The sequence below is a fragment of the Orcinus orca genome, chromosome 8 (assembly GCF_937001465.1).
Source record: "Orcinus orca chromosome 8, mOrcOrc1.1, whole genome shotgun sequence".
Lineage (NCBI taxonomy): Eukaryota > Metazoa > Chordata > Mammalia > Artiodactyla > Delphinidae > Orcinus > Orcinus orca.
In genome coordinates, this window is record NC_064566.1 from 15,147,268 (window position 1) to 15,163,715 (window position 16,448).

Genomic DNA, 16,448 nt, shown 5'->3' on the forward strand with positions numbered 1-16,448 from the left:
GGCAGCCACCCTGGGGCCCATGGCATCCCGTGCTGGGGTAAGGGCTATCCCCACCTCTGACCTGTGTCCCCCCCGGCCTCTCTCCCACAGTGGTCACTGCCACGCTCGCCGAGACGGGCCTCGTGTCCCTGGGGATCCTGCTGCTCCTGGCCAGCCGCCTCCTTTTTGTCGCCATCAGCGTTTACTACTATTACCAAGTCGGCCGAAAGCCCAAGAAAGTGTAGCCGCCCGCCGGGCCAGGGGCCCCTCTGGGGCAGGGAGGCCTGGGGACCTTGGTTTCCCTTTGGTTCCGGAAGGCAGGAAGGACCCTGCCCCACGCAGGCAGGAGTGGCCGCCTTCCTCTCCTCCTGGGCACTCCCCGAACGCTGTGATCTCCTGGGCCCTCAGGTTTGGGGAGGGATGGAGCCTCTGCACCCCATCCTTCCCCCCACACGGTGACGCCTCCTGTTCATGGGTGTCTCGGCCTCTGGATCCCCTGGACAGATGCGCGAGGACAGAGCCTGAGTCACAGGCATCCGGCCAAGGCCAGGCTCCTGCCCCTCTGTCACAAGACCCTTCTTTCTTGAGAGGCTGTGGACCGCCTCCTTGCTCTCCCCCAGGCCCCCAGCCAGTCTAGTGCCCAAGCAGCTGAACTTGGCTTCTGCCCATGCCTGGAAAACCTTAGAATTTGACCCCGGGCCCCTTCCCTTCCATGCGGGCGCTCTCCACATGTAGGGGACCCTCTGCCCCCTAAACACACAGCGCAGCTGCGGGCTGGCAGGCAGGGGTCCGCCTTTGACCCCTGGCGCCTCCCCTTCCGCCTTCTGTGAGGTGGGCTGCAGATGGCAGGGCCTTGTCCTCGGCCACGGCCTCTCCTCGGGCCTCGCTCTTGGCTGCTCTGCCTCCACGCAGCTCCTGAAGGCCCCTCGGTGCCCCCTCTCCCAACTGGCCTGGGTCCAGAGGCTGCCAAGGGCCTCAGCCCCAGGCCGGCCCTGACAGATGGACACCCGGGTAACCCCAGATGGCGGCCACCTGTAAGTGACGGCGTTTGTGGTTGAGGAAGAGAGAGAAGCATGTCTCCATCACTTGGCATGTCCTCCAGGGTCCGAGGTGCACCTGGCTCAGCCCCCTTATCCACCCTCCCCCCCTCCCCAGGGTGCTGCCCTCTGGCCTGGGGTGCCTCTGGGGCCGGCTGGGTAGGACTGGGTGCCCTTCAAGCTCAGCAGGGGCAAAAAATAGAAATATTTCAGCAAGCCGCCTCCTCTCGTGCCCAGCCCCCATCAGATGCCCTGGAAGAGGCCGGCAGCCGGCTCCCTCAGAGATGAAGACCCCTGCAGGCCCAGCAGCCTGTGTGCCCCCTGTGAGTCCTGTACCCGACACCCCCCTTCCCTCCGGCACCCCGGGAGTGGCAGCCCCCGTGTCCTGGGGACAGATGTGGAGAGAAGCAGCCCCGGCCCCAGACTTGCTTCCCGTCTTGGAAGAGAGTGTTTAGGGGGCGAGATAGTTGGTCCTTAGGTGCAGCCCAGCTCTGGCTGCTGCGTCCTGGGTCCGGGCCCTGCCCGCGCTGGGCCTTGCTGCCCTCCCTGTGGCCTGCAGCCACACGTCCAGGGACACGGCCTGTGCCCAGCGGAGCACGGCACCGCCGCTGTTAACACAGCCGAGGAGAGAGGCCCAGCGGGTTGGGCGCCCAAGGCTATGCTGCTGGAAACCGCGGCCGAGCGGAAGGGAGGCTGGACACTAAGGAGGGGCCATCCTCTCCTGGCCTCCGTCTCTCGAGGCTGAAGTTCGCGCCTCTTTGCAGAATCCTGCCCCCAACCGCCGAGCCCCAGGCAGGCCCAGAGCCACGGCAGCCTTTGGGAAGTGGTACTGGCTGGTGGGCAGTGCCCCCAAGCCAAGGCATGTCCTCTGAGCTGACCCATGCTCTTTGAGGCCTGGCTAGCACGCCGCCAAGCGGTGGACGGTCTCTCCTAATGACCGCTGGGCGTGGCGGATAGATTTCCCCCGGGAGGCTAGCAGGGCAGGGGGAAGTCCGGGCACTGGAGCCGGGCTTTGTGCCGGGTGTCCGCGGGGGCTGAGCCAGCCAAGCTGAGGGAGGGTGGCAGGCCCTTGTCCCCGGGGGTGGTAATGCGGGCCTGCTGGGACGATGCTGTCCTGGCTCTGTCCCTCCTAAAGGTTTGGGAGAACCCAGAATGCCCCTTCCCCGGCTCACTTGCTAGCCTCCTGCCTCGGCCCAGCTTCCCCACCCCGCCCCCAAACCAAGACCACCTTTCCTCACGGTCACTATTTATTCTTCGTTCCTTTCTCTTTTTGTAAGAAACAGTCACAAAAACCAGTGCAAAACCATCAGTGTGGGCGTCCTGCTTTATATTACAAAAACTCCTCTTGATATAGAATATAAAAAAGGGAGGCTCACAGGAAATAAACTTGATAAATTAGCTCTGCTACCTACCGCAAGGAACACTTAGAGTTTTCAAAATAGACTTTCGACATAGGACCCACCGGGGAGGGGAAGGGGGGCTTCTAGGGAGATGGGGGTGCTGGGCCTCGGCCGGTTTGGGGGATCCTGTCTGGGCCCCTTAGGCATGGAGAGGAGAGAGGGGACAAGGGAGGCTGGGGAGGGGCCCCAGTGCCCAGCCACTAAGCAGGGAAGGTGGCCTTCAGTGCTGGGCGGGGTATGTGACCAAGTGCAAGGTCTCCCCTGGCACCTGGCCTGTTAGCGGGCTCAGGAAGTCTCAGCACAGAGACTTCCTACCCTCCCGCCTCCCAGCAGCCCCCAAATTGCCATCTGCACCTATTAGGGGCTGTGGCCGCTGGCCTTTGCCTTCTCGTGCCCCCGAGAACGGCCGCTGGGAGCCTTGCAAACAGCTCCCAGCCTGCGTTCATGCTACAGAGCAGAGACGCCTGCTTCCCCTTTCCGGCCCCAGAACGTGGTCAGCGGGGGCAGATCAGGGCTCCTTGGCCCCTTTCTGGAGAGCCCTTGGGGATGAGGGTCTTACCTCTGCCCTCAAACCCGCCTCCCCCAGGTGTTCCTCCATGACCAGCCTTTCTTCTCGGGGGCCCGGAGGGGGTGGTGCCCGATGCCCGGCTCTTCTTACCTTGAAGGCCCCAGATTCTCCTGGGCAGTGGGGACCAGATGGGGCCCTGACGCCTGGGGCGCCCCTGGACCGAAGTCACACAGCTGCCCAATTTGACCCTAAGCCCTGCCTAGCCAGCCGGATTTTTTTTTTTTTTCTTTGTCAACCACACACCAGCCCGTTGCCTCTGCCAGGAAGTTGAAGCCAATTTGTGGGTGGTCTAGAGACCTGCGCTGGGGTGCAAGCTGCACGGCCCCCTGGGTCCTGGGGTTGCCCAGTCGCTAGGGAGTTCATAACATCATTTATGGAGTTGCCAGGGCAGACTGATACAGGGACAGTCTGGAAAGACCCAGCCCACAATGGGCCAGGACTGGTGAGGACAGCAGGGTGAGTGCAAGGGGGAAGGGGAGAAATGGGGGGAGGGGCAAACCAAATCTTTACAGCAGGCACAGAGCTCTGGCCGCATCTCAGAAGGGGGTAGGTGGCAGAGCAGGGGAGCGCTGGGCTCTAGGCCACTGCTCTGTCTCCCAGTGGCTGGAAAGCTGGAGGGGAGGCTGGAAGCTGGCACAGGGCCTTTGAGATAGAATGGGCTCTTCCCAGACCCTGAAGAGGGACAATGAAGAGAGGAGAGCAGGCACCATACTGTCCCTCCCACACCCATCCCTCAACAAGCTTGAGTTGTTTGGCAGACATCACTAATCAAGATTACACTGTCCTCCCCCACTGAGCCCAGACCAAGCCTCCAATTCTCCACACAGCCTCTGGCAGCCACTCCTGACTGATCAGGGTCGAGGCATCTTGCAATAGAGTTGCTAACACTGGTCTAGAATTTGAGACCTGCACATGAGGGGCTGATCTGTGGGTGCTGTGTGGGTGTGAGTAAGTCTGTGGGGAAACCTCTCCCTGCCAGATCCTGGAGGAAACACTCAGAAATGTGCTATGGACAGCGAAGGGACAGGAAAACCGTGTCAGCAGAAATGATGAGGTGCCCTGGGGTTCTTTAGCCTGGAAATAACGGGGCTCCGGGGGAAAACGTGTGGCCTTATCGCTTTGGGAAGGAGAGCAAGTGGGATGCCATGGACAGAACCACAGAAAAACATGAACCTCTTCCGTGTATTGAGCTGATGTTAAAGTCAGAGCAGTCCAAAGAGAAGGACTGCTTTGGGAGGTAGTAAGCTCCCCGTCCTTGGAGGTGTGCAAGAAGAAGATGAAGAAGTCTTGGCAGGGATCTTGTGGAAGACATCCGAGTGGCAGTTCTGAGTGAGGAGAGGAGAACCAGATGATCTTGGGGGTTCCTTCCAGCCCTGGGGGCCAGGAAATTGGTGGGGTTGGTGGAGGAAAGGAGGGCAGTGTAGAAAACGGGCTGTGGTGTGTGTGCATGTGTGTGTGTTCCTGGGACTTAGAGAAAAGTGTGGGGAGGTGTCAGGGAGAGCAGGGAGGGCAGAGTCCAGAATTTTCTTAGCTGTGGAGGCGGGAAGAGGCAATTCCTGACCAGCTTGCCCGCTCTCTTCTGGGGAAACCAGGATGCAGAGGCCAGGGAGGGGTGTGAGCAGTAGGTCTGCTGGGACCAACAGAGCCTTGGAAGGAGTGACAGGCACCCTGGGGATGGCGGGGTTCTTGTTCAGAACTGTCACGCACGTGCTGTGTGACTGTGGATGAGAAACTGCTCCTCTCTGGGCTTTCCAGATTATTTGCTCCAACAGATGGGGAAGCACGGACCCTACCGGCTGGGCCATCCTTGGATCCAGCATCTGCAGCCCACTCTTGGCCCCAGCCTGAGGCAGGGACAACTCCATCCTCGGAGGACCGGGGACTCCACGTAGATTCCAAGTCCTCAAGGACATGGTGACCAGATCTCCTCGGCGCCCCTGGGCTTTGCCAACTTCTCCACAATTTTCTTTTGCCTCCTTCTTGCCTAAATCCTTATTACTTCCTTGGCACCAGATCCTGAAGCTGTGAGTTGAGGGCGCAGGTCCCGGGCTGCCACATCTGGCGGCAGCAAGGAGGGGGCCTGGCCCTGGTGTTGCTTTGGTCTCTAGTGCAGGCTGCATCCTGGGTTCAGGTGCCCGGGCCCCCGCGGAGAACCCCATGGCGCCCGTTCCGGAGTCCAGATGGGCTACATCAGTCCATATTCTTGCCTTCATTTTTTTGTTAAAAAAATAGCTATTTTCCTCTGCCCCATTTCCTAGCCACTCATCATGGCCTCACCTCCTCCCCCGGGGCCAAGAGGGCAGGGGCGAGGGGGAAGGGAGGGCATTGGGTGGTGGGCAGTGGTGGGTGGGGTGAGTCTTCAATCTTCAGGCCACACCCTCTACTGGATGCCCCGGAAGAGGCACATGGCAAAGACCATGGCAAAAAGCTGCAAAGAAAGTAGGAGTTTGCTTGTCAGGCTGGGCTTGCAGCCCTCCAGGGGGCTGACCCTCCCCAACGAGAAGGGGCTGTCTGCTCTGGGACAAGAAGGGGGGTCCCCCATCACTCTTAGAACACTCCTGCTGCTGGCACTCCTGGCACTGCCCTGGGGGCAAGCCCCTCTTGCCAGTCAATGCTCCCCTTCATGCTGTGTAGTCATGAAAAGAAGGGGGCCTTGGACATGGGTTCAAATCCAGCTCCCTTATTTGCCAGCAGCAAACTTGGGCCAATGCTCAGTTCCCTTCTCTGGGCCTGAGTATGTATCAAGAGTCTACCATGTGCCAGGCACGGTTCTAAGTGCTGTCTCAGAAGCATTTTCACAGACCAGGAAGTGAGACACAGGGAGGTCAGGTAACCCACCTAAGGTCACACAGCTACAAATGGAGGATCCAGGATTGGAGTCTAGGTATTCTGACTCCAGAGACCATGCTCCTAGCCCCTGCACTCGCCTCCTTCCAACTCACAGGAAGGAGGTGAGATTGAAGTCTAAGGCAATTAACGATGTAATGAGGCCTGTTATATAGTAGATGCTTAATTAGAAGTTACCAGGATTGTTACTAATAGACAAGGAAGATGCAGCCCTTCTCCAAGCTAGGAGCACAATCACTGAACAACTGTCTAAGGGCCCTGGGGTAGTGGGGTGTGTAGAGACCCTGACTCAGAGATGCCCATTTCTTCAGACTGGCTGATGCCCCTGTGCCAGAGCTCTTGCAAAAGGTCCCCGAATCATTCTGCCTGGCACAGAGGCCACAGCTGGGCTTGCGGGCTGGGTGTGAGGGCAGTAGGTCAGGAACACAGGCATTGCTTAGCGAGCCCCTATTACACGCCAGGCACGTAGTCCCCGGCACCTGCAAGCCCCACCGTGCCCTAGGAGCAGGCTTTTAGTACCATGTTGCAGATAAGGAAACTGTGGCTCGGGCATCCTGTGCGTGGGGCGAGGCAGAGCTGGAAGGTGAACTCTAGAAGCCCATGTTCTTCCTGCAGGGGACCCACGCCTGCGTTTTCCCAGGGGGTCTGGTACTGATTTGTGTTTCTTGTTCATTGTTTCCTCCTAGGAGAGGACTTGTTCACCTAGAACAGCGCTGGCATACAGCAGGGGCTCAATCTTTGCTTGACGAACGAATGAATGAATGACCCCTCCCTCTCCCCATCCTCAATAGTCTCCACAAAACTGCTCTAAGCAGGGCTGTAGGACACAGTAAGACGCTAAGCAAGGCCATGTTTATGGTGCCAGGTGGGAGGGGGAAGGCTGAGGATAGGGTGGTCTGACTTCATTTCCTGGCTGGCCGAAGACTGGCAGCCCCTTTCTTGAGATGGGCGGGCCTGGGCAAAGCCCTCTGTCCAACCTCCCAGGGCAGTGGGTTTGAGATCCGGGAGAGGATGGTAGAAGGAAGGGAAGGGGGCAGCTCTGCCCTTTGGCCAAAGCGCCACCTAGTGGTGGCTCCCAGAGTCTGCGGCTGCCTTCTGTTTGAGGGGGCTCAGGGCCCTTCTGTCTTCACCTCTGGGGCTCAACGTGCGCTTGTGAGGTCCTCAAGGCCCCGCAGGCCCTGAACACCCCACAGAGAATGGGCCTGATCTAGAAGCACAGGCTGTAGCCCCTCCCTGAAATCAGCTGCGTTGAGCCTTCAGTCAGAGTTCACTCTGGACCGTGGATAGGGGTGAGGGCAGCGACTCTCAGAGCCTGTCCGTGCCCACCGCCCGCAGACTCGCTCAGATGTGTCCAGAGTCCCAGGGTGACTCGCAGGCAGCAGACAGGCACGGCTGGGCTTACCTGCCCATCGTCCCTGCAGTGGGGACCCACTGGGTCCTGGGTTAAGGACCTGGAGACGGAGGCAGGCTGGGGGTGCAGGCCATGGGGGATCTGCCTGAGACCCTGTGTAGGTGTCTTTCCTGCTTCTGAGGAGCCACAGAAGCGGGGGCCTTTACTTACCTCGATGGCCAGCACCCCTATGGCGAGGGCTCCGGCCAGGTACACGTAAGTTTCGAAGGCGTTGAGGATCACCGTGTAACAGCCCTGGGAGGGAAGGACCAGAGGTAAAGCCACAGCCAGGAAGGAGGGACAGAGGTCAAGGGCCAGCCTCAGGACAGGGGTGTGAAGCCTGGGAACTGGCATGTGGCCCCAAAGCTCAGGCAGCAGCAGGCCGACCCTGTCACACCGCTGCTGGGACAGTTTGGAGGGGAGGAGCGGGGGAGGCAGGAGGCCCATAAGCTCAGCCACTCAGCAGCAATGCACCAGAGACCCTCCTGGCCCTCCAGCCCCTAAGGCGGGGCGGAAAACTGCCAGCTTGCCTGCTGCCGAATCAGCCACAGACCCGTTCTTCTTTTCTGATTGGAATATTGGGAAATTTCCCCTAAATATCTGGGCTCCTTGCTTCTCTCATAAAATCAGAAGATCCAGCGAGGTAAGCCATCATTTCTACGTGGCAGTACCTGGGGACAGGTGCTCCCTGGGGAACCACAGTCACCACCATCCCCTATTGTCCCACACCCACCCTCTCTACTCCTTCCCATTACCAGCCTGGCAGCTGGATTTTGGTTTGTAGCCTCTGCCCTAAGGAAACACAGCCCATTCTTCAAGACCCAGCACATATCTCACCTCCTCCAGGCAGCCTTCCAGGACCAGCCCAGCTCTCATAGGGCCCCTTCTAAACGGATTGAATTCCTGTGCTATTACTGCTTTCTCAAGCAGTCCTCAGGAGGTACAGACTGAGATAGAGATGGACCCAGTAAGACAGAAAGAAAGAGAGGGATGGCATGCAAGCAAAGCCAGGAGCTGCCAGCACGTGACCTCAGCCCCATCCGACCCTGGGTGCCTCACAGCTTGGTCATCTTCGTGTCCATGCTCCTTCCCCCGGCACCGTGCTGACCAGAGACTGATGCACAGTAGTTGCCTTGAATGAAATGTATTTTTAAAGGGGGAGAATTTTCTTTCATTTATGAGAAGCTGTATATTCTTTGGGCCCAGCCAGAGGACCTGCACGGGGAAGAGCCCCCGGGTGGGGGTGGGGATCGTGCCTGGTCCCTGCTGGGTGACTCTGGCTGTTTCTGAGCTCTGTTGAGATTCTTGGGTGATTCTTGGGTGTTCACGCCCATTGTCAATCACCCAGAAGCCCCGCCTCATTGGCCGGAAGTGGAAATGACGCCCCATGAGGCTGTGCCCAGGCAGGTGGACGGCAGGATGGGATCTGGGCAGAGTGGCCAGGTGGAGAGCATGAGACCCTCCTGCTGGAGGCTGATGGGGGCTGGGCAGGGAAGGCTCCCACAGGCCCCCCCTTTGAACACTCAGCAGCAAATAGGATGTACCCAGATAAACAGACCCCTCCAGCACGATGTCCTGGATCCACAGTGCTCTTGGGGCTGACGGTGTGTCAGAATCATCTGGGAGGTGGTTAACAATGCAGATGCCAAGGCCTCACCCCCAAGACTCTGGATCAGGGGTTCTGGTGTGGAGCCCAGGAACCTACGTCGTGAGCAGATGCCCCAGGTGATTTCTAATGCCTTTGCCACGGCCGGGCTTTGAGACACCACAGTCCCGGCAAGGACAGCAAGGAAAGAAGGTCTTAGCTGAACTCGGGCCTTGTCTCAGCAGTGCCACTGGGAGCCCAGCTAAGGGCTGTGTGATCGGAGCCCTAAGGGCGCCCTCGCACAGGCCAGCTGGTCAGGAGCCCAGAGTGGCTGGAGGCAACTTCAGAGCTGGCAGGGCAGCCCCATCCGCCTGGCCAGGCCAGGGCCATCCTGGATCCGCCTGCAGAGCCGTATCAGGGCAGAACTCAAACTGCCAACCCCCTTGGTCTGTTTAACTCTTTTTGAGGCATCAGAACCCCAACACGTAGAGCCATGGCAGCAGAAAGCTGGCCTGCTCTGGAGGGAAGGGAAGGGAGACAGGGAGGCGCCTGGGAGGGATGCTTCCGGCCTCCCGTCATCCCCTCTGGCTGCCACCTGCCTCCCGGGGCCGACGACAGCACCCACTGCTGCACACCACCCCTCTACCCCGACACTGGCTTTGTCGTGCAGTCTGGGGGCCTTCCAGACGAGAAGCACCAATGACCCGGGGAGAAGTGGTGGTTACACCAGCCGCTTGCTTACTGGGCAAACTGATAGGCATCCCTCGTTTTACTGCATTTCATGGATATCGTGTTTTTTTAGAAATTGAAGGCTTGTGGCAACCCTGCGTTAAGCACGTTGTTGGCGCCATTTTTCCAACAGCATTTGCTCACTTCGTGTCTCTGTGTCACCTTTTGGTAATTCTCGCAGTATTTCAAACTTTTTCATTATTATTAGATGTGTTACAGGAATCTGTGATCAGTGATCTTTGACGTTACTACTACCTCTCACTGATGGCTCAGATGATGGTGAGCATTATTTTTTTAGCAATAAAGCATTTTAAAATTACAGTATGCACACTTTTTAGACAGAAGGCTATTGCACACTTAATAAAGTGTAGTGTAAACATAACTTTTATAGGCACTGGGAAACCAAAAACTTCGTGTCCCTCTCTTTATCACGGTGGTCTGCAATGGAACCCGCAGTATCTCTGGGGTGGGCCTGTACTTACTTTTTCTAGGCTCACTTGCCCCATCCAGAAACTGGGGCTATGTAGGCTGACTACTTCATAGGATTGTGTGAGGATAAAATGAGACGCTGCAGACAAAGCACGTTGAACAGGGTTGGCAGGGAGCCAGCCCTTGGTCCCGTTAGGACCGTGCTGTCTCTCTCTGTGCCCCTGGGTGGTGGGAAATGTCTGAGTGCAGAGTTGGGTGTGTGGGTTTACCCTCTATGGCCCTGGGGATCCGTGCACGAGACACACACACACACCCCCCCTGGGGATCCGTGCACAAGACACACACACACACACACACACACACACAAACACATGCCCTGGGGATCCGTGCACGAGACACACATGCACACACACACACACACACATACACACACACCCTGGGGATCCATGAACGAGACACACACACACACACATACACACACGCCCTGGGGGTCCGTGCATGAGACACACACACACACACACACACACACACACACACACACACACCCCTATACTACAAGGGGACAGGAGGAGCAGTGAATCCCTTCCTGAACTTGAAGTTGATTTTATGTGCCTCACCCGGGCCGGTGGGTGGGAGTTGTCCCCAGAGGGAAGATGTCCCTGCACCCCTCATCTGCTGTGGATGAGGTACCTGGGCCTTAACTGCTCATCTGCTCTCTGTTGGGCTGTGGCACCAAAGACCTTTTGGGTCCCTGGGCTGAATCGAGCAGACCAGTTGGCTGATGGAAGCCCTGGTACTGAGACGCCCTCGGAGTGAGCAGTGAGGGCAGGGGGAGAATGGAAGATGCCGCCAACACTTAGCGAGTGTCCGCCCTGGCCGGAGCTCTGCTGTGGCCTCGTGTGCTTGTTACGACTCAGTCCCCATTCCAGCCCCTCAGGGAAGAGGAAAGAAGGGAGGGAGCAGCTGACTACGTGCTCAAGGTCACACCCAAGGAGGCAGCGAAGCGTATTTACACTGAGGGAACTCCAAGCTCCCAGGAGCTGCATCAGGAAGCCTCGGTTCTCGCTCACCCAGGCGGGGTCCCTGGCTCAGGGCCTGGAGCTGCCTACAGCCCGGGGTATCACCCCTTCCTCACCCTCAGGATGGATGCCCACCCCTTATCCTGACCCTGCCCAGCGAGACGCTGCAGGGGACCATCTCTCCCCAGGCTACCACCACAGACTGTGAGTCCCCTAGCTGTGCCACTGTCGCCAGCACCCATCCTCCGTCTCTGCAGAGAGAGAACATCCTCCCACCCCCGACTCCTGACCAGTCGCCCCCCGCAACCTAATCTGACAGAGGGCAGCTAGGCCAGAGGTGCCGGCACGAAGGCCACCCACATTAATACGTCCAGCATGGACCTTCCCCCCAGCCCTCTAAGTCCAACTGTCCACTGGCTACCACTGCCTGGAGGCCCCAAAGGCACCTCACACTCAGCTTGCCTCAGACCAGATCTGAGATCTTCCCCCAAACCAGGACCTGTGGAGTCCCCCTCATCACTGCCTCATCCTGCCTTCCCCGAAGTCGGCCTACCACCATGTTACCTCCTGATTCACTTCTCAGATCCGTACACCTCTCTGCGTCTCCACTGCCACCATCCTGGTCTAACCCAGCGTTGCTTCTCACTGGGACCAGTGTAAAAATCCATCCTGTTCACTCAGGTCCACCTCTAACCCCTGGCCGCTGAGCAGCCAGGGTGCCAACATGGCCACAACCCCACGTAGAACTCGACGTGGGCTTCTTTGCTTTTCTAGCATCTTTGCCATGGGCCCGTCAGCACTGCGTGGTCTGGCCCTTGCTGACACCCTCGCTTTGAGCTAGTCTTGCCTCATTCACTGTGCTCCAGCCATACTGGCCTTCTCTTGGTCCCTGGAACACACCATGCTCCCTCCTACCCCAGGGCCTTTGAACAGGCTGCGCTCACTCCCTGGCTGGAGTGCTCTTCCCTCGTCAGGAGGATGAGAGTGTAGTACTCTATGTCTAGTGGAGACACAGCTGCACCCATAGTCACAACCCACCAGGAAGCGGGTGGAGAGCACTGAGGATAAAGCAGAGAAACAGCGATGCTGTGGGGAGAGAACACTTAAGACCACCCTGACAAGTGGGAAAAATGGATGCTTTCCTCTTGGTGGTCACCATACTGGCCTGGAGTCAAGGTCTAGCAAGATCACCATCTCCTGGCACACTCCCTGATATTTTTTTTTTCCAGCAGGGGAATACATTCTTGACTTGCCTGGGTGACTATTTTGACCCAGGGAAGGCTGAGGAATGAGCAGGAGAAGCTGCCATGGTGGATTCAACTCATACCAATGGAGGAGCCCGGTTATTCACCACGGATCACCTTTGGGGATTTCCTGATTTCTCTTCATTGGCACTCAGTGATAAACAGGGCTGGTGGACTAACTCAACACCCATAGATGAGTGCACACTGCCTTAGCTCCTGACAGCCATATGACTGAGTCCTGGCCAGTGAGACCGAAGCAGAAGTCTGATGGGGGTTTCTGGGAAAGAAGCTGGTGCCACCTTCTTCCTGTCTTCAACATGGGTGGGATGTCTGGAGCCGTGGCAGCCATTTTGCCACCAGGAAGTACTAAGCACAAAGAAAGGCCACAAGGATCACAGAGACTAGGCCTTGATTGACATGATGGGGCCACTGATAAATAGGAGGAGACACTGTCTTCCAGGATTCTTGCCATTCGCTTCAACCCTTTTAGTTTAGATTTTCAGTTACTTGGAATCAACCATGTTGTTCACTGACTCAGAACTGTGATGAGGATGTGAGGCAAATTCAGAAATGCATCCTGGGCTTCAGGGAAGTGGGCTTTGGAGAAAAATCAAATAGAAATAGTCCCTCCGCAGAGGCTTTTAAAAGGGAAGAATGCTCAGGAGGGATGCTAGTGTCTCCGAAAAGGAATCCCAGGAGTCAATCTCTGGGAATCCTCATGAGAAACAGGGGAAGAGTCAGCGTAAAGAACTAATGTAGCCGCACAGGGACCTCTCTGATGAACTTCAATTTCAAAGCCATACCCAGGAGATGGAAGGAGACATCATAATGGTGGATGAATCCAGAAATGGGAAGCATGTCAGGATGGAGCCCTAACAGAACAGGGCCCATGGGAAGCCTCCCTGAACACTTCACAAGGGGCCTTAGGATCGAAGCTCGGCAGTGGGCAGCAGGCAGTCCTAACGGTAGAAGTTTGTTTGTCTTTATCAACCCCCAGCTGTGCTGGCTGCTCGGCTCCATGGAGCTGTCAGTGTCCCAGGCGCCTTGATGCTCTGACATTCTAGGGGGCCACCCTCCTCTGCAAGGTTTGAGGTGGCTGTCACCATGGCTGTCACCAAGATGGCTGTCACCACCAGCCAGGGGCAGGCACAGTGCTTCCTCTTAAGGACACGACTCCATGGCACAAATCACCTCTGCTCACCTCCCTTCAGCTAGAACTGGGTCAGATGGCTTAGCTGCAAGGGAGGCTGGAAAGGGGGGCTTTACCTGGTGGTCATGGGGTCTCTAAACCTCCTCTTTCCAAGGAGGAGAAATGAACCGAGCATGGCAGCCAGCAGTCTCTGCCACTGTGTCGGGAATCTGAGGTCCGGAGCGTGTGTCTTGGCCAAGGTGACACAGCTGCTAACAGCCCAGGTCTGCCTGACATCACAGCCTGAAACATCCCCCCATGCCCTGCAGCCTCTCCTCATGGCTGAGACCTAACTCCTGGGGCGCTGCCCCTGCCCCCAGCTCACAGCAGCCTGATTCCAGGGCCTTTGTTTCTTTATTTAGGTCTCTTTCCCCCAGTGCAGGGAGGCCGGACCATAAGGGGTAGAGGAATGTGGCTTTGGGGCCTCATGAGTCCTTGGACATGACATGAGCAGGTGCAGGGGAGGAGGGTGCTGAGTTCATGAGGCGAAGCTGAGGCTGGAAAGAGTCTCATCAGACAGTCAGGGTCAGGTCGCAGCCCAACCCCCACCCCCTCCGCCCCCCGGGACTCTAAGAGGCCAGACTTGAGCCTCGCCCCCGTCCCACCCCAGTCCCTTCTAGCCCATCATCCAGTTCTATTTTCTTTAGAGTAAAATTATTTCATGTGAAATTATGACTTGCTATGTGTTGGCTGCTCGCTTATCGTCTGCTTCCTCTGACCAGACTGTAAGCCCGGCAGGAGCAGGGGTCTTGTCTGCTGTCCCCTGCTGTGTCCCCTGCACCTGGCACTCTGCCATGAGAGCCTCATCAAAGGCCGAACCAAGCGAGAGGTGTGCGGCTCAGGTCACCCTCATTCTCCCCCCACTGCTCTGCCTAGCCTGGTCTCACACACACCCCTGAGGTGTATGGGGACTGGTCAGTGGGAAGGGGATCAAGGTCTAGGGCACTGTCTGCCTCACAGAGGGGGCAAAGCAGGTGCCCTTGCAGCCCCCAGAGGTGGCGCACACAGGAAGGGAAAGGGCTTCTTCTGAGACCGAGATGAAGTCCTTGGGTTGTAAAAGAAGCCAAGAAGTCTAGGAGCTTCCCAGACTCTGGAGACTAAGGTCAGGGAAACCTCGCTCCCGTGGGATCCGGAGGTGCTCCCACATGGCAAAGGTGAGCTTCCCTCCAAATAAAATGCACAGCAGAGGAGGGGCCCCCACTGTGTCATTCTGTTTCTGGCTCCTGACACCTGCATTACCAGAAGCTCAGGGAGTGTTCTACCTGGAACACTGGAAAACTCCTAGTCACCCCTGAACCCCAGCCAAAAGGCCCACTCCTCAATCAGTGCCTGATTGATTACTGATGTCTGTGCAGACATGCGAACAAGGCGGGCTCTGGAGGTCAGACACTGGCTGCACCGGGCATCAGGGCTCTGAATGCTCACGGCCATTGATGGACTGTCTGACATTCTCATCCTTTCCCCCTTTTGGTTGGATCTCAGGAGCACGCATGGAGCCTTCCTCAGCCCCCATTCAGGAGTCCCATATCACAGCCAACATTTCCATGGGATTCCCTCAGTGCCTTCAGACCTTCAGGGCCCAAACTGTCACCCACCCAGCTCTGGCCACCCAAGCCCCGATGGACAGGCTTCCCCTGCCTGGGGGAGTGGGGCCTGGTACCTGCTTGTTCAGGAACAGGTCTCTTCCCAGGAGGCATTCCTCCCTGCTCAGCAGGACCCCGTCCCGACTCTGGGGTTCTCTCCGGCAGCAGGCCTCCGGCACCTCGTCACTCTCCAAAGTCAGGAGTCGGAAAACTGATGCAAACTTAAAGTCTTCAGGCCCGTTGACCCCACAGCAACCAAACTAGGAGGAGAGCAAAGAGAAGGGGGGATGGGAGCTGGACCCAGGTATGAGGGTGCAGAGACACACAGTCACTTCAAAGGCCACCGTGAAGCAGCGGGCGGGAGCAGAGTCAAGACCCAGGTGTGGGTTGGCTGCTCCTCCTGTGCAACCGTGGGAAAGTCACTCAGCTTCTCTGAGCCTCCAGCGTCCTCACCTGTAAAGTGAGGGTGGTGGTAACCACTCCTACCTCACCGGCACTTAGCACTCAATAAATAGTTGCTATGATTACTATCATCGATGACCGTTACAATTGCTCGAGGACTCAAGACAGGGAGAGCAAACAGGTTTCCTCCCGAGTCTGGACTGTGAGGCGTGGGCAGCGGCTGCCAGCTGTGCGAATGAGGGTTCTGAGGCCCGGTCCGGGCTGGGTGGATCAGTGCCTGATTGATTACTGATGTCTGTGCAGACACGTGAACAAGGCGGGCTCTGGAGGCCAGACACTGGCTGCACTGGGCATCAGGGCTCTGAATGCTCCCAGCATCCCTGGGGCCACTCACTGTGATCATGACAGAGTTCCAGGTGGCAGAGAAGACGTCTGTGTCGTTGTTGCCCTGGTAGTGCTTGGTGAGCTCCTTGGTGAAGAATTCGCGGGTGAGCTGGAGGCAAAGGGAGGGGGCAGGCTGAGGTCTACAGCAGCTTGATACAGCTCCCCTCCCTGGCCTCTCCAGCGACCTGCTCCGGGGGACGGAGGGGGAAGGCCTCAGCGTCCTGGTGCCAGTGACCCTCCTCCCAAGCAGCTAACTTGGGGCAGGCCCTCACCTCCAACCCCAGGACCTGTGGCCTCCCTGCATCATCAGATCCCCGACATGAAAACGCAGTCTACCCACACGGGCCTCGGCAAGCCTGACGCCAGGGCCACCTGGGAACCTCCACCGTCCCTGCAGCTCCTCCCAGAGGGAGGTCTGGTCCACAGTGGGGCGCTCGCCCCCTCATGCCGCCGCCACCCGCCACCCTGAGCTGTTCCTCAGACAGAGCCAAGTGGATGCGCTGCGTCCCAGGCCCTGAAGAAGCCACCGTGTGAGAGGTAGGACCCTGCTCCCTGCTGCAGGGAAGGGCGGGGACCCGGGTGGTTGGAGCCTCTGATAAGATGGTCTATAGGGGCAAGTTGCCCAAATTTCATACTTGCCAGGGCCTCGTCCAAGAGGGCTCT

General features: G+C 57.9%; 2 protein-coding genes across 8 annotated transcripts in view; one reads left to right on the forward strand and one right to left on the reverse strand.

Moving 5' to 3' along the window:
* Positions 1-2,325, forward strand: part of TP53I11 (tumor protein p53 inducible protein 11) — a 44,431-nt gene extending 42,106 nt beyond the window's left edge. For all 5 annotated transcript variants that reach the window (XM_049713215.1, XM_033411247.2, XM_012537830.3 and 2 more), the window contains one exon: positions 91-2,325. In XM_049713215.1, coding sequence (XP_049569172.1) covers positions 91-224 — 134 coding nt within the window. In that variant the 3' untranslated portion in view covers positions 225-2,325. The remainder of the gene's footprint in view (positions 1-90) is intronic.
* The window catches only part of TSPAN18 (tetraspanin 18), a 185,450-nt gene continuing 171,309 nt past the window's right edge, over positions 2,308-16,448 (reverse strand). Inside the window, exons 7-10 of one of the 3 annotated variants that reach the window (XM_033411213.2) lie at positions 15,796-15,894; positions 15,077-15,259; positions 7,393-7,476; positions 2,308-4,309 (exon numbers count right to left, since the gene is read on the reverse strand). In XM_033411213.2, coding sequence (XP_033267104.1) covers positions 4,187-4,309; positions 7,393-7,476; positions 15,077-15,259; positions 15,796-15,894 — 489 coding nt within the window. In that variant the 3' untranslated portion in view covers positions 2,308-4,186. Of the gene's footprint in view, positions 5,413-7,392; positions 7,477-13,052; positions 13,306-15,076; positions 15,260-15,795; positions 15,895-16,448 lie in introns of those variants that run through there. The other 2 variants (XM_004264035.3, XM_033411241.2) reach the window with 2 other exon arrangements.